Source organism: Bacillus rossius (assembly GCF_032445375.1).
Source record: "Bacillus rossius redtenbacheri isolate Brsri chromosome 4 unlocalized genomic scaffold, Brsri_v3 Brsri_v3_scf4_1, whole genome shotgun sequence".
Lineage (NCBI taxonomy): Eukaryota > Metazoa > Arthropoda > Insecta > Phasmatodea > Bacillidae > Bacillus > Bacillus rossius.
Window position 1 is genome coordinate 21,504,455 of NW_026962010.1, and position 25,699 is coordinate 21,530,153.

A 25,699-nucleotide genomic window follows, 5' to 3' on the forward strand; every position below is an offset into this window, starting at 1 on the left:
GGCACGGCGAAATATGGCATACATTGCGGGAGTACTGTTTCTCCAACCATATCTTTCAGAAGCTGTCCCACTCACTGTCTCATTCAAGTGTAATTACGGTGTCATAGTCGAATGGTCAAACCCTGATTCATTCACTAAACTATTCGGATAAAAATATATATGGTATTTTATCTTTTTAATTAATTATTTACGATTTTTTAAAAATTGTTTTGTATTAGTTTTAGGTGTCAAATGACAGATGTAACAAAAATTCCTAAAAATATGCATCACACAAAAATTAAATGAAATAAATGCTTGTATATAAGAGTTAGCTTTGTTTTGAAAAAAAAATAAAAAAAAATAATAAGTCAAAGAATGATGGATAGTTGAGTATTTTAAACGAGTATTCTTGATGAATTGTATAAATTTCATCTGTAAAATAGGAGTAAATATCTGCAAGAGATGCGTGCTTCTTTGCAAACGCAAGTAGGAACAGTATCAGCTTAGAGTTCAGCGGACACTTGTAGATTAAGACATTTAACTGCGACTAAATATTTTGTGTGTTGATGGAAGGGTATTTTAGAATTGAGGTCAAAATCGCAGCAAGAGCTACAGTCACAAGCACAAGTAGTAATATTTGGAATTATGTTTTATTGGAAGCGGTGCAGGTGACGTAAAGGAGCGGGCGGTGGGGCGACTAGTCGGCGACGAGGTGCGCGCGCGAGCAGCTGCGCCACCACAGCCACCACTCCGCCAGCAGCGTGCCGAGCACGTGCAGGGCCACCGCCAGCGACAGCAGGGCGAGGCAGCAGAACACGGCCTCCGCCGGGTCCACCGAGTCCACGCGGCCGGCGCGCAGGCACGTCCACGCGATCACCGTCACCGCGAAGAAGCTGCCGACCACCACCCACACTTGGCTCGCGTGTTTCCGAGCGCCAGCTGTGGCCAGTATCAACTCTGTGCGCAGGGGACGCACCACAACGCCAAAATACCATAACGCCGAACATAAAATAACGCCGAAAACTATAACGCCGAATGCCAAATTGACTATAATGCCGACAGCTAGAAAACTGCTGTGTACCACAACGCCGAATTACCACAACGCCGAAATACATTAACGCCGAAAAATGTCATTTCAGGACTGCCACAAAGGTTAGGTTAGGTAAGGTTAGGTTAGGTTAGGCTAGGTTAGGTTAGGTTAGGCTAGGTTAGGCTAGGTTAGGCTAGGTTAGGCTAGTTTAGGTTAGGTTGTGGTATTTCGGCGTTAAAATACATTTAAGAAACACACACAAATTCATTCAGTTGTTTTTAATTTTTCCCCTGTGGCCCCCTTCCCCGCAGCAACATTTTTCGGCGTTACTGTATTTCGGCGTTGTGGTACACAGCAGTTTTCTAGCTGTCGGCGTTGCGGTCAATTTGGCATTCGGCGTTATGGTATTCGGCGTTGGGGTATTTCGGCGTTGTAGTAAAGACCTCTGTGCGGACCCACGACACAGCAGGGATGTAACTGGCTGCTAAGTTGGCATATATATCGATAACTATTTGAATAGCTTAGTGTTAGAACACAATAAGTTTTGGATGGCAGATGAACTGAATTCTTTGTTTTGAAAGATGCATACGTGGTATTTTTGCATAACATCCAACTTGCTCTGGCACGGTGATACGTATGGATCGTACCACTGAATTATGTTACAAATACCACCTAGATGGTACGTCTGGCAACACTACCGGGGAACCATTGAGGGAACTCCCCACCCAATCTTGGAGAGTCGCGACAGTTCTCACCCCATCCCGTCCCAATCCCCCAGGTTGCATGAGTCTGAACTGCATTCCTTCAGCTGATCACAACCACAAACCTGTGGGGTCATTGGCCTGGGAATACCTTTTAAAGTTTTTAGCATTTTCTGATCCAACAGTTAAGTCAGTTTTTGCTGTTTTAGATTATACAATCTTGTGAACTGTTTAAATTGTGTTTGATATTCGTTTCAATCACAAATATGTCAAACATTTCTGGTACAAAATTAAAAGACCTTAAAAATGAGCAAAGGATTCTCACCAATATTTAAAATTATTTTAGTGTTTCTTATTTTATTTTATTTTATTGCAAAGTATTACATTTTAACTATATTAAGGCCTAATCCTTTATTTAACACAACAGTTTTAGGGTCCACATGCAATCAAAGGACCTTATAGTTATCTGTGCATATCTGCCTGTCCGTTTGTCGGTAATATAGTTTTAATTCAATGCTCTGCTATTCCATTAGAATGAAACTTTACATTTTTGTGTTAAATATTATTTTACTAAATTTCGTATTATCGATTTGGGAGTATTTCCTAATAACAGCCTTGGAGAAACGGTACATTAATTGTTGCTGCTTGTACTTCTATTAATTTAGCATACTTCATTCTGTGCGAGCAAGGTTTACTATTATAAACCAGAACTATTAGATACTCGTTTTGAATGCTGCTAGCCGGTCAACGCAGGCAGAGTCTTACATTGGCCAACTTAATTGCCTGTACAACTGGGAGGTTCTAGTAAAGCATATTCCCCTGTCTCTCAAACTGCAAAGCTATACCAGATGGTCTTTTAAGAGGGAATCTACAGGATGTATCAAAATTCATGTTACAACGCTTGAGGGTAGAAAGCTCTTATTATTTGCAACCATTTTTGCCAATAAACATGTTGCCGGAAACGAGTAGTTAAGCCCCTTTAGACCCAGAAAGAGTCAGCGTAGGCAACCCGTTGGGCTTTGTGCGAGACAGACGATGCTGTGATGAATTACGTGTTTACGACGCCGGGCAGTGCTCGAGAGGACTGTACGATGTCGAATGCTGACCCCCGCCACTTTTTACTTCCGTTGGTGGCGCCCTCACCACTTTTCTTCCGTTCGTGCCGTGCCATAGCACTGCGCAGCGTGACATCGCAGTGTCGCAGTGTGTTTTGATATCACTGGTGGTCTGTCGTTGACTGTTCTGTCGTACAAGCAAACTCGTGGTGTCATTTCTTTCGCTGTGGTTCTGAAAAGGGCGACGTTTTAGTGGAGCTCAATGGAGTACACGTTTAGTGAGTACATGGACATGCTGCTTGTTTACGGGGAAGCTAGACAAAATGGACGAGCCGCCCGTCGTCTGTACGAAGAACGATATCCGGGTCGTAGGATTCCAGCTCAAACCATGTTTGCAAGACTTACTCAGCTAATGCGTGATACTGGTACATGTGCCGTCACAATACCAAATTCTGGTGCTCCACGCAGGGTTAGTACTCCCAGTTTTGAAGAAGATGTATTTCAGAGATTTGAGGAGAGTCCGAATACAAGCACAAGGGCAGAAGGTTCCGATATGGACGCTGACAAAATGGCTGTTTGGCGAGTTCTTCATGAGCAACTCTTGTACCCGTACCACCTTCAAAAAGTGCAACACATGGGTCTGGCGGACTATGGACTATCATCTTCGCATGACCTTTTCTCGTTGGTACATTCGAAGAGTATTGAGGAACCCCGAGTTAGCGATTTTATTCAGCGATGAAGCTAAGTTCACTCAAGACGCTATTCTCAATTCGCACAACAGTCATGTTTGGAATGATGTCAATCCGCATGCAACGTGTGTTACAGCTCGCCAGGAACGTTTTTCAGTTAATGTGTGGCCGGTATTGTTGACGGCATACTCATCGGGCCTTTTTTTCTTCCGCCACGACTTACCGGCGCCGGATACCTCCACTTCCTTCAGAACGAACTACCAGGTCTTCTACAAGTGGTTCCATTGTATGTCCGACGTTTGATATGGTACCAACATGACGGGGCACCACCTCATTTTTCCCTGCAAGTGCGAGAGTATTTAAACCAAACATTTCAAAACCATTGGATTGGACGAGCGGGCCCTGTCGCATGGCCGCCAAGGTCACTGGACCTAACCCCATTAGATTTCTTTCTGTGGGGTTACATAAAAGGGCTTATCTACGCTACTCCAGTAGAAATGGTAGAAGAGCTTACACAGCGAATCATTGAAGCGTTCGAAATCATAAGGTCGACTCCACACATGCTCCAGCGTATCCGTGAAAACATGATTCGCCGTTGCCACCTCTGTGTCGCTCAAGGTGGGCGTGTTTTTGAGCCGTTACTTTAGGCTGTCACGTTGTTAAAACGTATGCAACAATATCAGTGTTGTGAAACAAAGCCGAAGCTGTGATTGATTTCAGAGTGAAATTAAAATCTGTGCCACGATTAAAAAGGTTTTTTCTCTACTCGAACGCCCGCACATCCACAACATAACACTCTACAACGGGTTGCCTACGCTGATTCTTTCTTGGACTACAGGGGCTTAACTACTCGTTTCCTGCAACATATTAACTGGCAAAAATGGTTGCAAATAATAAGAGCTTTCTACCCTCAAGCGTTGTAACATGAATTTTGATAAATCCTGTATAGCTGATATATATAAGCATCCAGAAAAAATAAAATGTTTTAAATGATCTGAGGACCAGCCCAATAACAGCTGAAAAAAAATTTAAAAACTTATCTTCTAATAAATTGCCAGTATCTGATCGTCAATATGGATCGATCATAAAAAAATATTAACTGTCTGATCTTGTAATAAGAATCAGAAAAGTAAACAGTTCCACTAATGCAATCAGAGAAGCAAAAGAAATGCCAGGAAAGCTTAACCCAGATCTTCCGTTTAAAGAAGAATGGGTAAGGAAGAAGAAGCGGATGTTTGATGAAAGGGCGAAGATAAAAGCTATGAATTGTCAGAATAAAAAAGTTCCTTGTGTTGATTAAAAAAATAATATAGCCGATTCTGAATTAACTGAGGTAAAGGTTTCAAGTTATAAAAATATTATTAGTTTATTTGGTTTCCTCAATGCAGCCTATTAGAAACAATGAATGGAGAAGAATCAAAGAACCAGGCACCACACATAAAGCAGACTTAGACAGGGACGAGCTGGTGAAAGAAGTGGAAAGTTTTAAGTATCATGCCTTGCATTTAAGCCCTTATATGAAAACAGCTACACCAGCTTATCTTCTTCCGTTAATATATAAGAACAGATTTGAAGAAGCGTACTCCCAATTAGGACAACATTGAAAATATTCTTCATAATACCAGTAACAGTTGACTCAAAGGAAGTTTAGCAAACCAAAGATCCTAAAAACCTCAGAAACTTAACAGGTCAGCAACTACTAACCAACCTGAGTATCACATTAATAAAGCGCAAGTTAGTTTCAAAAGTCTTTTGAGGACGTAAAAACTTTTGCTGACAAAAAGGTCAATAAAGTAGTTTAAATTCAATATTTCTGAGTTTAAATTCATTTTTCTCATGCTTCGTCAATAGATTAAGGGATTGTGTAAAATGTCTAAGTATAATACTCAAAATATCAACTTGAGAAACATATTTTGTTATTAATATTATCTGTATTTGTCATAATTGATATCCTGTTATGTCTGTTGATTATACAGATATTCCGATAACATTTGATAAATCGTTTCATTTTATTTACTACATTTATGATAATTGTGATAAAATATACCAAATTTTCTACTGTAAGATTATTAATCTGGCTTTTTTCTTGTATAAAAAATTTAATGACTGCAAATAAATCTATTTACTAATTATCTAAGATTGATAAAAATATTTGTAAAAGTGTAATTATATGTTTTGGCGATATAAGGTATTTGATTTTGTTGGTAGGTGTAGAAAAATGTTTGTGGGGGAGGGGCATATTGAAACTAGTCAAGTTACGTCCCTGGAACATATTCATAATGTGGCAAATGCCACGAAATATATAAGATTTTAAATTTACTTATTCTTTCTTAGCGAGAGTTCTCAAACAATGATTCTACAGCTGAATATGTTTGTGTTAAATTGATAGGAAAATTCGAAGAACTGTTACATGTCTAAATTTAAAAAAAATATTAAAATAATATAAAATAGCATAAACATTAAACCTTAAAATAAATTATCTATATATATATATTAATAAAAATGAACTGAGTATGACATGGTTCATTTTTTTTCCACATGAAGAACAGACACTATGTGAGCGGGTTGTGAGTAGCTGTGCCCGCTAATTTGTTACATTCTGTGGTGCCGGTCGCATGTTCGATACCCCTGCCATCACTCGCGTTATGAGCAAGGATTTTGTGCTGAAATTTTTCAGTTACTCCTATAATCCAACAGTTTATGTTTCCTTGAGACTCTACGTAATACAGTGTAACGTAATGCCATTCTTTTACTGAGATTTCCGTTACTTTTTTGTAGTTATACTCATTTGGGCGCTTGAGTGTGAAATTAATGTAACGGAAATGCAATGCAGTTTAACATGATAAAATGCATGCGTGTTTCTATTATAACCAACTTTACCATTTATCATGATTAATTTTAAAAAACGGGTGATCACTATCCACATGAGATTTCTCAAAAACCATCCCATGAAACTGAACTTTGATACTTCTAGATTAATTTTTTTCTAACATACAAATAAAGAAAAACAAAAATTACTGGCTATATATAATTAGAAGATAAATAAATAAAGTTGAATTTGGTTACCTGTATAAGTATTTCATACTCTATAAACAAACACATTCATTCTGAGATTATGGTCCGCAATTGTTTTGGTTGATTAATTTTAAAAACGTTAATATTTAACATTTATAGCCTGTTGTGTTATATATCCTTGTCAAGATGGCAACAATTTTGATGTTTCAATAGGATTTTTTTTAAAACTTAATCTAAATTAGTCTGATAGAAAAAATATATATTATGTTACTATGTAATGCTTACTCTACAAATGTACATTTCATTAAAATTCAGATTAAATTTAAAAAGAAATATATTAGAAGATCTAAATATATGCCATAAGAGTGTGCTGTTCTACAGGATTAATGAGAACCTAATTCTATTTATTTTAAAAATTTACCTACCAAACAAATCACTATCCATAAACTATGAATAAGTGTGTTTATTTCTTGAGCATTAAACTCCCACTTAGTTAAGCAACAAGCTACGAAATGCATTTCTGTGAGTTCATGATTATTTTAAAATAAATAAAATTACTATGACGATTTTATATTAAAAAAAACCAAATGTAAATCATTGTCATTTCCCCTTATTGAAGCATAAGAAATAATCGAATTCGAAGAAATTTTTTTCTGGGTGATGTATTAAAAAAAATAGATTTATATTAAAAATGATATAGTTTTAAAAAAAATACTAAAAAAAATTGAATGTTTAGCTAAACACAGCAACAAGTAAACAAAAGCATAAATGAACAAAAGCAAAAGAATTAACATAAATTTGGCTATTTTATGTTTATAAAAGCATTCTACCACACTTGACTTAATGGATGAATTTATATCTAATAAAAATATAAATATACAAATGTTTATATAAACTACTAATAAAACTTCTTAAAAATGACCTGGCATTACCAGAGAATCACCATACTATCGCAGTAGCGCAGATCTTCCCGCACACTGGGGTGGAGCGCCCAGACCCGCAGGCTGGCACAAAGGCCATAACAAGGAACCCGCTGCACGCGGTACTTGTGCCCGCACAGCTCGCAGTAGTCGCGCCCGGACGAGCTGAGCCACTTCTCCAGGCAGGAGCGGTGAACGAAGGCCAGCGAGCCCACGCACTGGCAGGGAGACAGCAGCGACTCCTCGCTCAGGCCCAGGCAGATACGGCAACACAGCGACTGGCTCATCAGCCCACTGCCACTGCCGCTGGAGCTCGCCCGCACATCCACCTGCCAGAACATTCCAGGGAGCTACAGGAACACAGAGGAAGCAGCCACCCCAGGCAGATACGGCAACACAGCGACTGGCTCATCAGACCACTGCCACTGCTGCTGGAGCTCACCCACACGTATAACTGCCAGAACATTCCAGGGAGCTACCGGAACACAGAGGAAGCAGCCACCCCAGGCAGATACGGCAACACAGCGACTGGCTCATCAGACCACTGCCACTGCCGCTGGAGCTCGCCCGCACATCCACCTGCCAGAACATTCCAGGGAGCTACAGGAACACAGAGGAAGCAGCCACCTCAGGCAGATACGGCAACACAGCGACTGGCTCATCAGACCACTGCCACTGCTGCTGGAGCTCACCCACACGTCTAACTGCGAGAACATTCCAGGGAGCTACCAGAACACAGAGGAAGCAGACACCCCAGGCAGATACGGCAACACAGCGACCGGCTTATCAGCCCACTGCCACTGCCGCTGGAGCTCGCCCGCACGTCCAACTGCGAGAACAATTAAGGGAGCTACCAGAACACAATGGTAGCAGCCACCCCAGGCAGATACGGCAACACAGCGACTGGCTCATCAGCCCACTGCCACTGCCGCTGGAGCTCGCCCGCACCTCCACCTGCCAGAACATTCCAGGGAGCTACCGGAACACAGAGGAAGCTTCCGTATACAGCGGTAATCTAGAAAACTGCAGAAAATTCATGCACTGGACGATTTACATCAGTGAAATTTGCTCCCGAGCACTGTTAAACAATTTACTGTAAAATATAACAGTGCAAATTTATACTTATAATTTCAATAATCAAATCAAATTTCATTGCAAGTTTCTTGAATAGCTCCTGAAAATGTAGACTTCTGAAGAAAGAAGTGTTCCATGTGTGCAGAAAAATTCTATAACAGAGTAATAATCCATAACATAGTGGGAACCATTGTATGTAGTTGGTTTAAAGTGTTTTCAATCCCAGATACTGAAAAAATTTAATGGATAATATAATCCTAATTTAAAATAAAATTGTATATCTAACTTATGTCTTAGACATGCTGAACTTAACACAAGTTAGAACATAAAAAAAATCTTATGTAAGATACTTCTATTATAATAATATTTAATTCACACAAAATAAGCATACGAAACTGGATTTAAACTATAAGCCTAAAGGAAAAGTGTGGCTTATAGAATGGATAAAATATAGTCAAACAAAACAGTTACGTTACTACAACGATTTTTGGCTATCATAAATCTGTTTCTGCGTTCTCACAAGAAAAGCATCGCTTACAGTGACTATATTTTGGAAAAGATTTCTTAAACCTCAGAATGTCTCACAGCAGCAGCGTGTCTCCTCGCCAGACCGAACACGCAGACGAGCACGTGACAGACATGTGCAGAGCGTGACTCTCGGCACGAGTGCTCACCGTGTTGACAGAGTCCTCTCGCTGCTCCGAAGTGGCGAAGGAGACTGTGACCATCCTCTCCTCGCCGGAGGTGCCGGAGATGACGTCATCGCCGACCGGCGCCCCTCCTCCCGCAGTCCCAGCAGACTGCATCCGGCTGCTCGGCGATCAGCAGTCTTCTGGCAGAACACAGAGGCCCGTCCTGCCCGGGTCGTGTATCATTGCTGAATGTGCAAGGCAATAAAGTTATCATAAATCAACCAATACACCGTGTAAAATATATTCGCATGGCTTTGTTTTTTGTGTTTATATGTTTCGTTGTGTGTCATTGATTATTATACATGTTTTACATAGAGAATTAATACATGTACAAATTTTTATTTCCATGTGTCCCAAGGCATTCAATTAAAATTTAATATTACGATCTCTTTTGAAGGAATTCAGTGCTATATTTAATTACCTGTATATTTTTTAGAGATTTCGAGGCAAACCAAAAACTTTAGAACTCTATAGTTGTATAGTTTTTGGGAAAACTTGATATCAACACATTGTCATTTTCACGCTCGAGATATCATGCTCATTTAACTTCGAATTGCGCTTCTGGAATTTTTAACGAGGATATCGCATTATAATTTTGCTTATTTAATTTAAGTAACCCTTCGCTTTAGTTATGATCTCCTGGATTTGCGAAGTATAACAAAAATACAATTTCAAAACTGCGAAAATCATTATTGTAACTGAGGGTGAGAAAATCTGAGGCACTTATTTTTCATAAGCCTAAGAACTATTTTTAATATATAAATAAATAGTCATTTCTTGTGTTCTTGTTGTGCATAATAGTGTACCTAACTTATTTGAACTTAATCTTAAGGGCCATATAATCGATAAATAATTTAGCTATCACAGTGCTCTAAGTTTAAGATTTTTTTAAAAATTAAATTTTTTCCTTAAATAGTTTTAGGTATTCTCATTTTTTTAAATATAGGCCTATATAAATTAATAATGCTCGGGGTAGTTCAAATTCATTTTTTAGTATTTATACCAAAATTTACAAGTGAAATTATTGATATGTGTTTTTCCTCATTAAAAAAATTGTGTTTTTTTAAGAAAATTCCAGTGATGTGTAAAAATATAACCTCGGTCACGAGAAAATGTATGTGTTCTCATGTTGAAAATAAACTTATAATACCAAACTCGTAAGCAAAATTTAAAATAGAATTCTTTAAAATAATGATGAGCATGATAAATAACCGAAAATTGTGTTTAAAACTACATTTCTTGACGCGAATCACAAGCAGTATCCGCACCCACCGCTAGAATTCGCTGCCGAGTCAGCTACGTCGACTATCAAATCATTCGATTTGCAGAGTAAAAGTTTAAACTATATAGTGAAACGGCACCGATAAAAGCGAAAAAGACTTGAAAAAATACTAAACACTAGCTTTAGACCAATTTTCGGCAAGGAATTTTATAAAAATACTGCCCATCTTGTTAAAATTTATCAATAAGTTAATATTATAAAGTTTACTTTTGTCTCTGTGAACTTTTGCTCGCACTACCCTCTACAGATGGCTGCACCGAGGTTGTTACACATTTTCGTCCCATGCTACTTCCGTTTCACTCACGTTATTACTCTTACCAATTGCCGTATACCTAGAGTTAAGATGTTTGCACATGAATAAACTACACTGCAAACAGTTTCATAAATATTTATCGTCCCCTTCGACATGAGACTGGAAAGAAGATGTGTGATACCTTCCCTTCGTACACTGCACATATTATAAACCAGTACAACGAGACACATTGTACAAACTATCAGGAAACAGAATTTTTCCTTAACAGGTGAAAGCTTAAATATTTGCCATTTATAAATCATACATTAATTACAGTCCATTTCATCTACGAACAATATTTAACGTTAACGTTTATTAAAAAACAACTAAATAGGTTACACGTTTACTTTTTATGATTGTTAATAACTAAGGTTTGTAACATGATTATAGTGCTTTAGTCATCCCTTAAAAGTAACAACCAATTAATTCATTAATTTTATAAACAGAAAATAATCAAACCATTTAAATAAATCTAGCACAACTTCTTCAGTATCACTATTACATTTCAAAATTCATAGGATCAAATAATGTAGTAAAAGCATGTTGGATGCATTGCCTACAATATGAGTGCATTATTATTTTTGTTTATGAAAAATATTTTGTTGCATGTCAATGTATAAAAAATAATGGTATTAGAAACTAGTGGTACAAAAAATAAAAACAATTTTCTAATAATAACTTTATTTGTAAGCATGAATTCAAATATTAATTTTATACATAAATACGTGGTTCTGGCAAATTGTTTACTGACGTCATGTCTTAAGTTCAACTAATTTAGTCTTAAACCAAACAAAATCCTGTAAATATGTTTAAAAGCCACCGAAAATTAACGTACTCCATGCAGAAACCATTATGCGAATGGTTAAAGGAACACTATAGAAATTTGCCATAGTGCATTGAAGCCTGTATTTAGTAGCCACGAAAGATACACTATTTAAATGTCAGGTTTTGATAAGAAACAGTTTAATATCAAGTTATGTCATATGGATGATAATTTAAGAACCACTTTAGTTTGCGATTACTAACATCAACATTTTCCTTTATAATATACCATCATTAAGACAAAAGTATTGTAATACGATTTTCAATCATATTTGTCTATGCAAAGAATTTTTTTGATACATGAAATATTTATTTTTTAATTTAATGGTAGGTTATTAATATGGCCATTTTATGTCAACTCTCATATCCAAAAAAAAAAAAATAGCGAAACTACTGAATAATTATAAAATTTCCTCCTTAAAAATATTTGATTATTTTGTTTATAATATTTTTTTTCATGCACATATTTATGTGTTTAGAATAAATAAATAACTCAAAGCCAATCGTTTTACTAAAAACACATGGATGTGTGGTCACTACGAGTGTATCAAGTAAAACTTTACAGCACGTGTTTAAGAATGAGTGCAAGTATGCAAGTGTACAAGAATAATAGTGCTCTAGTATGTAAAAGGATGCGTAATCAAGTCCACGTGTGTGTGGAAACGCGCATGTTTGCCAGTGTTCTTTAATGCAAACATGCTATCGAATGCCCTAATCCTGAGCCTCTCCCACCCTCCACCATCGAGCAATCTTCGCACATTACGCTGCTTTATCAGTGTTACACTTTCGTTACGCTGGCGACATAAACCTTGACTTACCAGACCGGTTGTAGCTAGGTTTCACTTCAATAATATACCTACATTAGTAGTTGACAGTATTGAGACAGTCTGTGTGATGAAGCTCAAATGGGAGATGATCTAGATAATGTATGACTTCATCCAGATGAAAGGGTGTAATCGAGGTTGCGGTGAAAGAAACTCGAATAATGCGTTCACGCATGTATTCGGGGGTGGCTGTGTAAGGGATACGGCTGCCGCCTCACCCCGTGTCAACCCTCTCTTCCCCTTCCTGCAGGGCAGTCGGCGCAGGAACAAGGCACATCTCACAATGGACTGCATTCGGCGGGAGAGCGCCGGTCGAGTGTGCTCCAGCCCGCACCCCTCCCCTCCTCCCTGCACGAGGGCTTCTGATTGGCGTGTAGTCGCAAACTGTGGCTCAAGTGGACAACACGCCAACCTTCCAATTATATCCCCGCCGCTGAGCCCTCGGCGTGGGAACCTGCTTCCACGAGGGGATGAGTGGCGTGGTTGCAAACGAGACTCGTAAATAGGAGCCATAAACTTGCATGGACCCAATAATCATAGACCCAGCATGGAACTACAACTTACCTACAAATATAAGTTTCAACGAGACTTATCCATTGATTTCCGTACGGTAAAAAGGAGGATATGATGCAACCAGTGATTTATGTGTTGGGTACTCGAATACATGAAATAATATTAACTATTCATGTATCACTTGAAGTTGAGTGGGAAATGTGCACGAATCATCGCGGTGCAAGTTGGCTGTATTCGTTGGAAGTATTGTACGTCTTCGTGAGTGGCAAGACGGCACGCGCTAGTGCATCGCCTGTACGCGCCAGGAACTGAGCTAGCGATCTCTCCGTCGGTCAAGAGCGCCAGTGAGTTTAAAAGTGTTTGGTGCTTTGGTTTACAACGAACTATACAAAATACGTCATGTTGTGCTTGCCTTTACCAATATTAACACTCGTTACCAGAATTACCATGATTGAAAATGAATGTAAAACTTTAAATAAATTTTAAATTTCGAAAAAATACACCCTAAAAAACGAAAAGTATAAATATAACTTATATGTAGGATTGGGAAAAAATTAAGGGAGTTTATAATTAAGATAATTTTCAAAAACCAGATATAGTTTTCAGTAAAATGCAAGCTAGATAACGGAAAGTATAAATATGGATAGTATTTATTTTAAAAAACAGAAACATTTCTCAGTAAATTACACTCTAAAACCAAATAAAAAACTGAACTATAACCAGTATGTAGGATTGGAAAATGTTTTAATGGCGTTTATCATTGACTGAATTTTTAAAATTCGGAAACAGTTTTTCAGTAAAATATTTTCTATCAAGGTCTGTTTACTGCAGAATTTTTTTCAGGGCCCGGACAAAATGATAACGATGACATAGTTGTGCTTGCAAACTACACAAATGTCTTTATTATGACTTGTGTCTCGTCAACAGCAAGGTGATTGATTACAGATTGTAAACAAATATCGTACGAAATGCACCTACATTGGGAAAATGACCATAACCTATATTAAGGAACCTAGAGTGATACATGAAACAGTTAAAACTGCTACTAGGATGGCTAGAGCGGGATTCCAACCCCGTGGTAAACCACCTGTGATGCCGATGCTGAACGACTTACTTTCCAATAGAAATGTCCAAAGCGTGGATGCAGTTGAAACCATGTTGATAGGAATTGTCAGGAGACGGCATGTTATGACGTAGGTGAATCCACTTTTCACCTCGCCATCGTCATATTATTTTTCCCAAAACATTGCGGAAATGGTGCTTGACCATGTCTGATGATGGTAAGCAAGCATGAATGAGAATATCCGTCGTTAAACACAGACACCTCCAAAATAAATAAGTATTTTAAAACTGTTCGCACATTGCAAACACTACACTTCAGTCAATGTTTTATGCATATAACCAACATTGCGCAGATAATGAGCTGCAAATTAATTACACGGTTACCATGTAATCATTCAGACGTGGCCACCTCCTAGTTAAAATCATAGATTGTATGTAGTATGTAGTCAATGTTTTATACTATATTATTATTGTATTTAACCATGGGAGTAAAAATGTTAGGAAATAAGGGCGCAAAGTCTTTGCCATATTAATAATTGAAGTCAAGTAAGAATGACCTCTCACTGTCTCTTTTGCATTTGTACAGCAAAACCATTTTTGATGAGGCCTTTAATAAAAATAATGCCGTTTCCTTGCTGATTTATTGTGTTTAAAAATACTCACTTCATTATGGAATTTTTAAGATTCGGCCAAGGAATTTCTTTCAAATTATTAAACTTCCAACTTTTGATTGCATAAAACAATGTGTTTTACTAACCATTTGCTAACCTCAGTGACTTCAACTTTATAACATGCATCCACTCCATGGATAAGTATCTCCATGATTTAAACTGGCTTGACTCTCGTATCGCCAGTTAAGTTATTTATTTTTAATTACAACTACAACGCAGTTAATTAAAAAGAACAACATTGTTCTGTGTGAGCCTGTGTGACTGGCAACATGCTCCACGCAGGCAGCCATGAGGAGCCGCGCCGCTAGTCGTCGAGGTAGAGGCGCATGCGCGCGCAGTGGCGCCACCAGCGCCACCACTCCACCAGCAGCGCCCTCACGAGCGCGTGCAGGAGCACCACCAGCGCGAGCGCCGCGACGCCGCACAACACGGTCGCGAAGGGGTCGTCCGGGCCCGCGCCGCCGCGCGCCACCACGAGCAGCGCCACCACGGATGTGCTGCGAACCACCGACCAGAGGGAAGCCTAAGATTCATAGACACACGATCACTTCTCCAACATATCCCAGGTTCGCCTGCTGGCTCCTGCAACTTCGCCACTCACTCTTCAAACCTTACCAGTCACTCGTGCAACTTCGCCATTCACTCTTCAAACTTCTCCAGTTACTCGTGCAACTTCGCCACTCACTCTTCAAACATCTCCAATCCCTCGTCCAAATTCGCCACTCACTCTTCAAATATCTCCAGTCACTCGTGCAACATAACCATTTACTCTTCAAACCTGACCAGTCACTCGTGCAACTTTTCCACTCACTCTTAAAACCTTACCAGTCACTCGTGCAACTTTGACACTCACTCTTCAAACCATACCAGTAATTCGTGCAATTTTGCCACTCACTCTTCAAACCTTACCAGTCACTCGTGCAACTTTGCCACTCACTCTTCAAACTTCTCCAGTTACTCGTGCAAATTCGCAACTCACTCTTCAAACATCTCCAGTCACTCGTGCAAATTCGCCACTCACTCTTCAAATATCTCCAGTCACTCGTGCAACATAACCATTTACTCTTCAAACCTTACCAGTCACTCGTGCAACTTCGCCATTCATTCTTAAAACTTCTCCAGTTACTCGTGCAACTTTGCCACTCACTCTTCAAACCTTACCAGTCATTCGTGCAACTTTGCCACTCACTCTTCAAACCTTACCAGTCACTCGTGCAACTTTGCCACTCACTCTTCAAATCTCTCCAGTCACTCGTGCAACTTCGCCACTTACTCTTCAAATCTTTCCAATCACTCGTGCAACTTCGCCACTCACTCTTCAAATTTCCCCAGTTTCTCGTGCAACATCGCCACTCACACTTCAAACATCTCCAGTCACTCGTGCAACTTCGCGGTCGAAAAAAAAGTCATTTTTGTATATTTCATGCAATGTCACTATACAAAATAATTTTAAACGTCACTGCCATAGCATAGCCAAACCAAGTTTAGTTCAATCGCCTAGACAAACGAAATACTACTTTTAAAAAATAGAATAATTAAATTTTAGCGAGAATTTTATATAATAACACACTTAACCTTAACCTTCCTATTTACTTTTACAGCAGCAAAAAATGTAAATAAGTACCTAATTGTGAAAATTATTCATTGGTCTAACACATTATGTGACTAAATGAATTCAGACTTTATGGCTCATGAACTCATACACATTATGAACAGTAAAAGGTGATGAGATGAATGTGGAGCGTGAACGCAGTGAATGAATGGGGGAAACGGGAGTATCCAAAAAAAGCCCAACCATCACACGGCAAACTCCACCACGTTTACTACAGCCCCACCTGGACCGCTACCCGGACCGCATTGTTTGGAAGCGAGAAATGAAACTATTCTATCCACGTGGCCCTCAATAACACATAACAATTGGATAACCAAACATTTCCCGGTTTATTTCACCACCACGCTGTCTTAAACAAAACTATACCAACTTTTGGACAATATTTGGAATGATGAGCATTAGAATACAATAACACCTTGATAGTAATCAAGCCTTGGTTTTTGTAAACCCCATAGGGCTTGATCAAAGACTGATGTCTTGTCGATAGCGAGGTCATTAGAGGCGACAGTTCCCCAGCGATATCGGAAAATTAATCTGGCACTCCAGAATCGAAGGAAAACCGATATATAGATGGCTTGACCAGAAACGACCTAGGATCCTATAGAATGACAATCCAGTGTGTTATCGTTATGCCACCTCACTCAAAAGCATATGATAAAACAGGATGATCAGCCCAAAAGGTGGTTTTGGATTCTCCATCTTGGCTATATCTATATGGCCCTGGCGTGACTAGGGCAGACTAGTTGAAATGATTCTGCAGTGGTTCAGCATTGCTTTCTGCAGTATGGATGTGTACGGACCACATTAAACCCAGTCCTGAGTCCGAAATGTTTAACTTCACCACCAGAAACCCTAACTACTGAAGCAACATGTAGAACCACTAAAATATATAGGGACCAGGAAATATGGCGAATTCATTTCACATCAGGGAACACTCCAGAAAGCAACGACCAAAAATCAATCGGCATCTTTCGAATGTGTATGGGACTATGAAGTACAACATAAAAGTAATTGAATCTGTGAAGTATTCCAGTTCCTAAAAATATATTTAAAATTCTCCTATTACAAGTGCCAGCTGTAAGATGATTAATACACATTAAAGAAAATACGAGTGCTCTTTGGACATAGAAGCTAAACAATTAAAGAAAACTCATTCAACACATTTAAAGCCCAATAGCTAGCAATTGTGGATAACACAATGTAGAAGACAAAACGTTTCTCGTGTATTACAATATTACAAACTTATTTCAAAATGTGCGTGCTTGAACCAACATTTATACTGCTATAAATGTATATATTTTTTTAATTAAAAGGAAAGCATTAAATAATTGCTGTATTTTTTTTCTTGTTCATTTGCAAATATCAAGTAGCTACTAGAAAAAGCTTAAGATAGGCCTAAGTATTTTTTTTTCATTTAGAAAAATAAATAAAATTATTAACAAACAGCATGCATGGTGCATTTTTTCTTCAGTACCTAAAAGAGCAACAGATCATTGTGGTGATGGATGCTGAGTGACATTGCTAACAAATGCATGATGTTCATGGGGTAAGTGTTGCAAGCTTCATTCCTGACATGACCTAATATTAGCACAGAGTTGGTATATAAGTGATTCTGAGCCCGCTAAAATCTTCAAAGTTCAAACTGTGTCAATTAAATCCTACTTAATAAGGCCTGCGCATTTTCATCATTGATAGATTCAGATAGTAGTGCTGGAGGAAACTTGAATTAGTTTATAACCACGCGAAATTATTTTATAAGTTTATGCTTCAGCCAATATATCACGGAAAACTTGCAAAAACATTCTTATTTTCTTATTTCTTCTGACTGCAAGTATGCTTCAGCTAGGTCAGATAGACGATTGAAATGGGTCACATGCATAATGACTTCTTTTTGAGAGTTGAGCGCACTGTAATGTCAGAAAATAAAGAAACTTAATATGTTATATCAACAACGATTCTAGGGCTTACGAAAATAATGAAACTACTGTTCCTTAATTTGTGATGCTTTGACTAGGATGAGCCAGACTATAGGGCACTCCTGTTAAATATAAACATTATAAAATCAAACATTGAAAAAAAAAATTATTGTCCATAAACTTTGAATGGTCTTGTATATTGTTCAGTATACAACTGGCTTAGTGGCAGAGAGATACATATATTGATATTAAAGGTATTTTTTATTAAAATAACTCTTAAATTCTGTTATATATTTTATGCTACCCATAATAAAAGTTACATGCTTATGTTATTCAAAATTACGACATTTCATATTATCGAAGTGTGAGCACTATTCACTAGGCCAGTATCAAAATTTATTTACGTATGTTGTCAAAGAAAACAATAAAAATGATTAAAATCTTAAGAAATGTTCACAAGGTGATAATCACGAAGAGGTAATATATAAACAAATTTATTAAATGTGACAAAAGACAAGTATTTTGATTTATAACTTTGATCTACACAGTATTAAAATAAACACTAATGTCCTCTTAAATAGTCACTAATTTAGGAAACCGCCATCCTTCTTACCCTAGCTATGTGAAGTAAATATTCTAGAAAAAAAATAATTTTGCTGCAAAACCTACACTGCCAAATGTGAGAACAATGCCTTGTGTAAATACATCAGTTATAAAGGTGTCTCATTATGAGCAGCTATTTTAATTCATGGTTTAAACGTTTTTTTAAATTATAAAACTATTATTCCGTAAAATTAAAAGAAGGATAGTTATGTGCAAAAAATAGTTATATTTGATAATCCACATAAATATAATAAGTTACCTATTTAAGTCCCATAGAAGCACTCTAACAAAGCAAATAATTAATTACAGTTTGTGACTAGCAATCATGTCCTTTAAAAGCATCTGCACACTAACTATTTAGTCCCTGTATGAGCTAAAAGCTTACAGCTAAATCCAATGATTTGACTTGCAAACCTGTCAGTCCTACCAAAAGACCACAATGCAGGCACCATGGTACATATCTTCCCGCACACTGGGGTGGAGCGCCCAGGCCCAAAGGCTGGCGCACATGCTGTAAAGATGTTCCCGCAGCACACGGTACTTGTGCCCGCACAGCTCGCAGTAGTCGCGACCAGCGATGCTGAGCCACTTCTCCAGGCAGGAGCGGTGCACGAAGGCCAGTGTGCCCACGCAATGGCAGGGAGACAGCAGCGCCTCCTCGCTCTGGCCCAGGCAGATACGGCAACACAGCGACTGGCTCATCAGACCACTGCCACTGCCACTGGAGCTCGCCCGCACGTCCACCTGCGAGAATATTCCAAGGAGTTACCAGAACACAGAGGAAGCAGCCACCCCAGGCAGATACAGCAACACAGCGACTGGCTCATCAGCCCACTGCCACTGCCGCTGGAGTTCGCCCGCACGTCCACCTGCCAGAACATTCCAGGGAGCTACCAGAACACAGAGGAAGCAGCCACCCCAGGCAGATACTGCAACACAGCGACTGGCTCATCAGACCACTGCCACTGCCGCTGGAGCTCGCTCGCACCTCCACCTGCGAGAACATTCCAGGGAGCTACCAGAACACAGAGGTAGCAGCCACCCCAGGCATATATGGCAACACAGCGACTGGCTCATCAGACTACTGCCATTGCCGCTGGAGCTCGCCCGCACGTCCACCTGCCAGAACATTCCAGGGAGCTACCAGAACACAAAGGAAGCAGCCACCCCAGGCAGATACTGCAACACAGCGACTGGCTCATCAGACCACTACCACTGCCGCTGGAGCTCGCCCGCACGTCCACCTGCCAGAACATTCCAGGGAGCTACCAGAACACAGAGGAAGCAGCCACCCCAGGCAGATACTGCAACACAGCGACTGGCTCATCAGACCACTGCCACTGCTGCTGGAGCTCGTCCGCACCTCCACCTGCGAGAACATTCCAAGGAGCTACCAGAACACAGAGGAAGCAGCCACCCCAGGCAGATACAGCAACACAGCGACTGGCTCATCAGCCCACTGCCACTGCCACTGGAGCTCGCCCGCACATCCACCTGCCAGAACATTCCAGGGAGCTACCAGAACACAGAGGAAGCAGCCACCCCAGGCAGATACTGCAACACAGCGACTGGCTCATCAGCCCACTGCCACTGCCGCTGGAGCTCGCCCGCACGTCCACCTGCCAAAACATTCCAGGGAGCTACCAGAACACAGAGGAAGCAGCCACCCCAGGCAGATACTGCAACACAGCGACTGGCTCATCAGACCACTGCCACTGACGCTGGAGCTCGCTCGCACCTCCACTTGCGAGAACATTCCAGGGAGCTACCAGAACACAAAGGAAGCAGCCACCCCAGGCAGATACTGCAACACAGCGACTGGCTCATCAGACCACTGCCACTGCCGCTGGAGCTCGCTCGCACCTCCACTTGCGAGAACATTCCAGGGAGCTACCAGAACACAGAGGAAGCAGCCACCCCAGGCATATATGGCAACACAGCGACTGGCTCATCAGACCACTGCCATTGCCGCTGGAGCTCGCCCGCACGTCCACCTGCCAGAACATTCCAGGGAGCTACCAGAACACAGAGGAAGCAGCCACCCCAGGCAGATACTGCAACACAGCGACTGGATCATCAGACCACTACCACTGCCGCTGGAGCTCGCCCGCACGTCCACCAGCCAGAACATTCCAGGGAGCTACCAGAACACAGAGGAAGCAGCCACCCCAGGCAGATACTGCAACACAGCGACTGGCTCATCAGACCACTGCCACTGCCGCTGGAGCTCGCTCGCACCTCCACCTGCCAAAACATTCCAGGGAGCTACCAGAACACAAAGGAAGCAGCCACCCCAGGCAGATACTGCAACACAGCGACTGGCTTATCAGACCACTGCCACTGCCGCTGGAGCTCGCTCGCACCTCCACTTGCGAGAACATTCCAGGGAGCTACCAGAACACAGAGGAAGCAGCCACCCCAGGCAGATACTGCAACACAGCGACTGGCTCATCAGACCACTGCCACTGCTGCTGGAGCTCGTCCGCACCTCCACCTGCGAGAACATTCCAAGGAGCTACCGGAACACAGAGGAAGCAGCCACCCCAGGCAGATACAGCAACACAGCGACTGGCTCATCAGCCCACTGCCACTGCCACTGGAGCTCGCCCGCACATCCACCTGCCAGAACATTCCAGGGAGCTACCAGAACACAGAGGAAGCAGCCACCCCAGGCAGATACTGCAACACAGCGACTGGCTCATCAGACCACTGCCACTGACGCTGGAGCTCGCTCGCACCTCCACTTGCGAGAACATTCCAGGGAGCTACCAGAACACAAAGGAAGCAGCCACCCCAGGCAGATACTGCAACACAGCGACTGGCTCATCAGACCACTGCCACTGACGCTGGAGCTCGCTCGCACCTCCACTTGCGAGAACATTCCAGGGAGCTACCAGAACACAAAGGAAGCAGCCACCCCAGGCAGATACTGCAACACAGCGACTGGCTCATCAGACCACTGCCACTGCCGCTGGAGCTCGCTCGCACCTCCACTTGCGAGAACATTCCAGGGAGCTACCAGAACACAGAGGAAGCAGCCACCCCAGGCATATATGGCAACACAGCGACTGGCTCATCAGACCACTGCCATTGCCGCTGGAGCTCGCCCGCACGTCCACCTGCCAGAACATTCCAGGGAGCTACCAGAACACAGAGGAAGCAGCCACCCCAGGCAGATACTGCAACACAGCGACTGGATCATCAGACCACTACCACTGCCGCTGGAGCTCGCCCGCACGTCCACCTGCCAGAACATTCCAGGGAGCTACCAGAACACAGAGGAAGCAGCCACCCCAGGCAGATACTGCAACACAGCGACTGGCTCATCAGACCACTGCCACTGCCGCTGGAGCTCGCTCGCACCTCCACCTGCCAAAACATTCCAGGGAGCTACCAGAACACAAAGGAAGCAGCCACCCCAGGCAGATACTGCAACACAGCGACTGGCTTATCAGACCACTGCCACTGCCGCTGGAGCTCGCTCGCACCTCCACTTGCGAGAACATTCCAGGGAGCTACCAGAACACAGAGGAAGCAGCCACCCCAGGCATATATGGCAACACAGCGACTGGCTCATCAGACCACTGCCATTTCCGCTGGAGCTCGCCCGCATGTCCACCTGCCAGAACATTCCAGGGAGCTACCAGAACACAGAGGAAGCAGCCACCCCAGGCAGATACTGCAACACAGCGACTGGCTCATCAGACCACTGCCATTTCCGCTGGAGCTCGCCCGCATGTCCACCTGCCAGAACATTCCAGGGAGCTACCAGAACACAGAGGAAGCAGCCACCCCAGGCAGATACTGCAACACAGCGACTGGCTCATCAGACCACTGCCATTTCCGCTGGAGCTCGCCCGCATGTCCACCTGCCAGAACATTCCAGGGAGCTACCGGAACTCAGAGGAAGCTTTATTGAACGATTCTTTTGTTTATACTAAATACAAAATAAAGTTTTTCGAGCATCACATATATACTACATGCAGTTAAATTATGGAACACTGGAAAAAATTAGAATTTAAAAAATATACTAGAGTGCACTAGAGTTTTAATTGCATTGAGAACAACTAATTATGTATAATGTTTTATTTAATTTTTATATTTTTATAATGATTGATAACCTTAAAATAATGTTTGAATAAACTTTGTGTTATATATGTTTTCACATAAATATACATAAATTTGTTAAGTGTTTAGAAGATGCATTGAGGAATGGAAGTCCTCGTTCCTTAAAGATTTAAATGTGAACATTTATAAATAACCATCGAAATAATATATGTGGCTATTGGACACATTTTTGTAATTGGGTTCTGTGTTAAGAAAAATTTACAAAGCACCGATTTTTTTTCTTGTTCATAATTAATGTCCTCACCGTAATTACTTGAGAAAAAATGGCGTTTAGATGTCAACGGAAATTGTAGAATAACTTCCTCGGTGATCACAGATATAGAAATGCAATGGATATAAATGGTTGTGAAATGTTGGTTAGGTTTATGTCGGCTATTTTAACTGCATGATACTTTTATAATATGTATGAAATACCTACTTTTTTAATGAAGCTAATCCAACCCATTTAAACCAACCTAACTCAGGAAATAAAACTAATGTAAGAAATCAAAAATCATAAGGACAATATATAAAAAGCCAAAAATACTATAAGCATAATTCTTTGGTTGGTTTATATTGTTATATTAATTACAGATGACTTACTCTATATATAAAATGCATATCTTTAGAGAATTTAATGTAACTCAAATAACCTTCCAATTTGCAACCACCCGACATAAAATGCAGAAACCTAACATTTAGATTTCATAAGAATTTCTTAACGGCCTTTTACCATAATAGTCTATGAATATTATTCATCAACGAAAATATCGTTTTTGGGTTTTTTATTTTTTTTTATGGTGGCACCACTATGTATAGTAAGAAAAACATAAGTTTTCTTAAACCTCAGAATGTCTCACAGCAGCAGCGTGTCTCCTCGCCGGACCAAACACGCAGACGAGCACGTGACAGACACGTGCAGAGTATGACTCTCGGCACGAGTGCTCACCGTGTTGACAGAGTCCTCTCGCTGCTCCGAAGTGGCGAAGGAGACTGTGACCATCCTCTCCTCGCCGGAGGTACCGGAGGTGACGTCATCGCCGACCGGCGCCCCTCCTCCCGCAGTCCCAGCAGACTGCATCCGGCTGCTCGGCGATCAGCAGTCTTCTGGCAGAACACAGAGGCCCGTCCTGCCCGGGTCGTGTATCATTGCTGAATGTGTAAGGCAATAAAGATGAGCCAAACGTTAGTAGAGCAGCGTATAAAAAAATATGGACACTGTTTACTTATGTCAATAATAATGGTTTGTTTACTTCTGAATATAGCACAGATTAGTTTAACCTTTTGCATAGAGAAATTATATAGGTACATCAAAAGGCAGATTTATGAGTAAATTATCAACAAACTGTTCTAATAATTAAAAATAAAAAAAATATTGTTTAGTAACCTTGCCCAAGTATTAACCTGAGCATCCACTGGGTAAGGGGTGTAAATGGAGGAATATTCAAATTTATTTGCTGATGGGTGAAAATTCGTGAAAAGGAGGAAAAGTTCCTTTAGATATGTTAGTACTTTTGTGGTTACATGTAATACAGTTTTTATTACTTAAAATGAAAGCGTGTAATTTGAATGTTAAGCATGTATGACATTACAAATTCTAGCTGTGGGGAAAAAAATTAAGGTAAAACGTTTTGAGAACCTTCTATTAGTACCAATAATTTTTATTTATTTATTTATTTTTGCTAGTTCTCGCTAGGAAATGTGTTTAGAATGAGCGTCCACTCAAGGGTTGGTAGGCGCGGGCCTTCCACCGCCAGGGGCGCTGTGGTCGCCCGGCGACGCCACAAGTGGCGGGGAACTAGCGTGGGAAGCGTGGACTCCTGTTGACGGGGGGGGGGGGGGGGGAAGGGGGGGAATATGGAGCCGAGAGCGTGGCGCTGCGCCCGCAAACACGGCGGTCGTCACGGTCATTGTCGGCGTCCGCACGCACTGCGCCGGCGATCCCCGTCCGCTCGCCCAAGGTTATTGGCATAGTACCTTCAATGTTTTATCATCACACACTCACCAGGACAAGTTATTTACGGGCAAAGCCCGGCCTGGCCTCTCCTCCTCCACCTCCTGGAACTGAACCCGTGAGGGCGTACCAAGAGCACTAACTTTTCTTCTTTGCTACACCCAGGTTACCTCAATGAGGACCCCTGGGTGGCTTGGCCTCAGATGTACTTCACTCCTCTGAATGGTATATCATACCATTCGCCTTTACCTGAAAATAACTTGCCCATTCTGTTTTCACCGCCATGTCAGCAGCCAGAATAAAGCTTTGTCAAGATGATAATATGTTCCTTGTCCTTTTTGAGTCCACTCATAAAAACACGGCGGTAATTAATAAAACATCCTTTCTTTCCTTAGTGAGGTCACTCACATGCCACTGTGACAGGTCGGTTGACCTGACCCTGACACAGTACCATGTAAGGGCACAGACCTCACTTCCTTCTGGTGTTTCTCTTCCACTCTTTCTGTGACTGTTCCTTTGCCTTTCCTTGTCCTTCTTGCTGTCTCCGCAGCCTCACTCCTCCTCCTGCTTTCTTGTTTCCAACCATAGCTTTCTGGTTCCGTCTTCTTTGAGTACATAGTTAAAATCTTGGTCATCTTGTTAAAATACTGGATACATGGAATGTCTTCTTTTAAGATCTTTGTTGTCCACACATAAAATTTTCCTTCCAAGTCTCGAGCATAAAAACAAATGGTCCACAGATTAAGATTTCTTATTTTTCGTCCAATAGTAAAATATTTGTTCCTTTTTCTCCTCTTCCTCTTCTTCTTCTCTCTCTTTGGGTGGTTTCTGTCTTGATCGGTTAACTTGTGGTAAGCTGGTCTGCGGTGTCCCTTCATTCTCTCTT

General features: G+C 41.1%; 2 protein-coding genes across 4 annotated transcripts; both read right to left on the bottom strand.

Moving 5' to 3' along the window:
• Positions 1-610: 610 nt before the first annotated feature.
• On the bottom strand, positions 611-9,895 carry LOC134541536 (E3 ubiquitin-protein ligase MARCHF3-like). 3 transcript variants are annotated; one of them, XM_063385051.1, is made up of 4 exons: positions 9,577-9,895; positions 9,138-9,295; positions 7,402-7,718; positions 611-872 (listed from the first exon to the last, which is right to left on the bottom strand). In XM_063385051.1, exons 2-4 carry the CDS (start codon positions 9,267-9,269, stop codon positions 677-679), a joined length of 645 nt encoding a protein of 214 aa, XP_063241121.1. In that variant the 5' UTR covers positions 9,270-9,295; positions 9,577-9,895; the 3' UTR covers positions 611-676. The 3 variants fall into 3 exon arrangements, with proteins under 3 accessions (XP_063241121.1, XP_063241122.1, XP_063241120.1); XM_063385052.1 differs by having other exon boundaries at positions 9,138-9,318; XM_063385050.1 differs by having other exon boundaries at positions 9,138-9,340; positions 9,577-9,832.
• Positions 9,896-14,774: 4,879 nt separating this feature from the next.
• On the bottom strand, positions 14,775-24,106 carry LOC134541692 (E3 ubiquitin-protein ligase MARCHF3-like). Its single transcript, XM_063385314.1, has 3 exons — positions 23,809-24,106; positions 19,180-19,496; positions 14,775-15,118 (listed from the first exon to the last, which is right to left on the bottom strand). Exons 1-3 carry the CDS (start codon positions 23,938-23,940, stop codon positions 14,926-14,928), a joined length of 642 nt encoding a protein of 213 aa, XP_063241384.1. The 5' UTR covers positions 23,941-24,106; the 3' UTR covers positions 14,775-14,925.
• Between the last annotated feature and the right edge of the window lie 1,593 nt (positions 24,107-25,699).

Excerpts from the sequence above, each read along its gene's own strand:
- LOC134541536 (XM_063385051.1), bottom strand. The coding sequence starts at position 9,269 with ATGCAGTCTGCTGGGACTGCGGGAGGAGGGGCGCCGGTCGGCGATGAC. Across the intron at positions 7,719-9,137 it reads GAGAGGACTCTGTCAACACG|GTGGATGTGCGGGCGAGCTC; the intron begins GTGAGCACTCGT and ends ATGTTCTGGCAG. Across the intron at positions 873-7,401 it reads GATAGTATGGTGATTCTCTG|CTTCTTCGCGGTGACGGTGA; the intron begins GTAATGCCAGGT and ends GGTGGTCGGCAG.
- LOC134541692 (XM_063385314.1), bottom strand. The coding sequence starts at position 23,940 with ATGCAGTCTGCTGGGACTGCGGGAGGAGGGGCGCCGGTCGGCGATGAC. Across the intron at positions 19,497-23,808 it reads GAGAGGACTCTGTCAACACG|GTGGACGTGCGGGCGAGCTC; the intron begins GTGAGCACTCGT and ends ATATTCTCGCAG. Across the intron at positions 15,119-19,179 it reads GCCTGCATTGTGGTCTTTTG|CACATCCGTGGTGGCGCTGC; the intron begins GTAGGACTGACA and ends GGTGGTTCGCAG.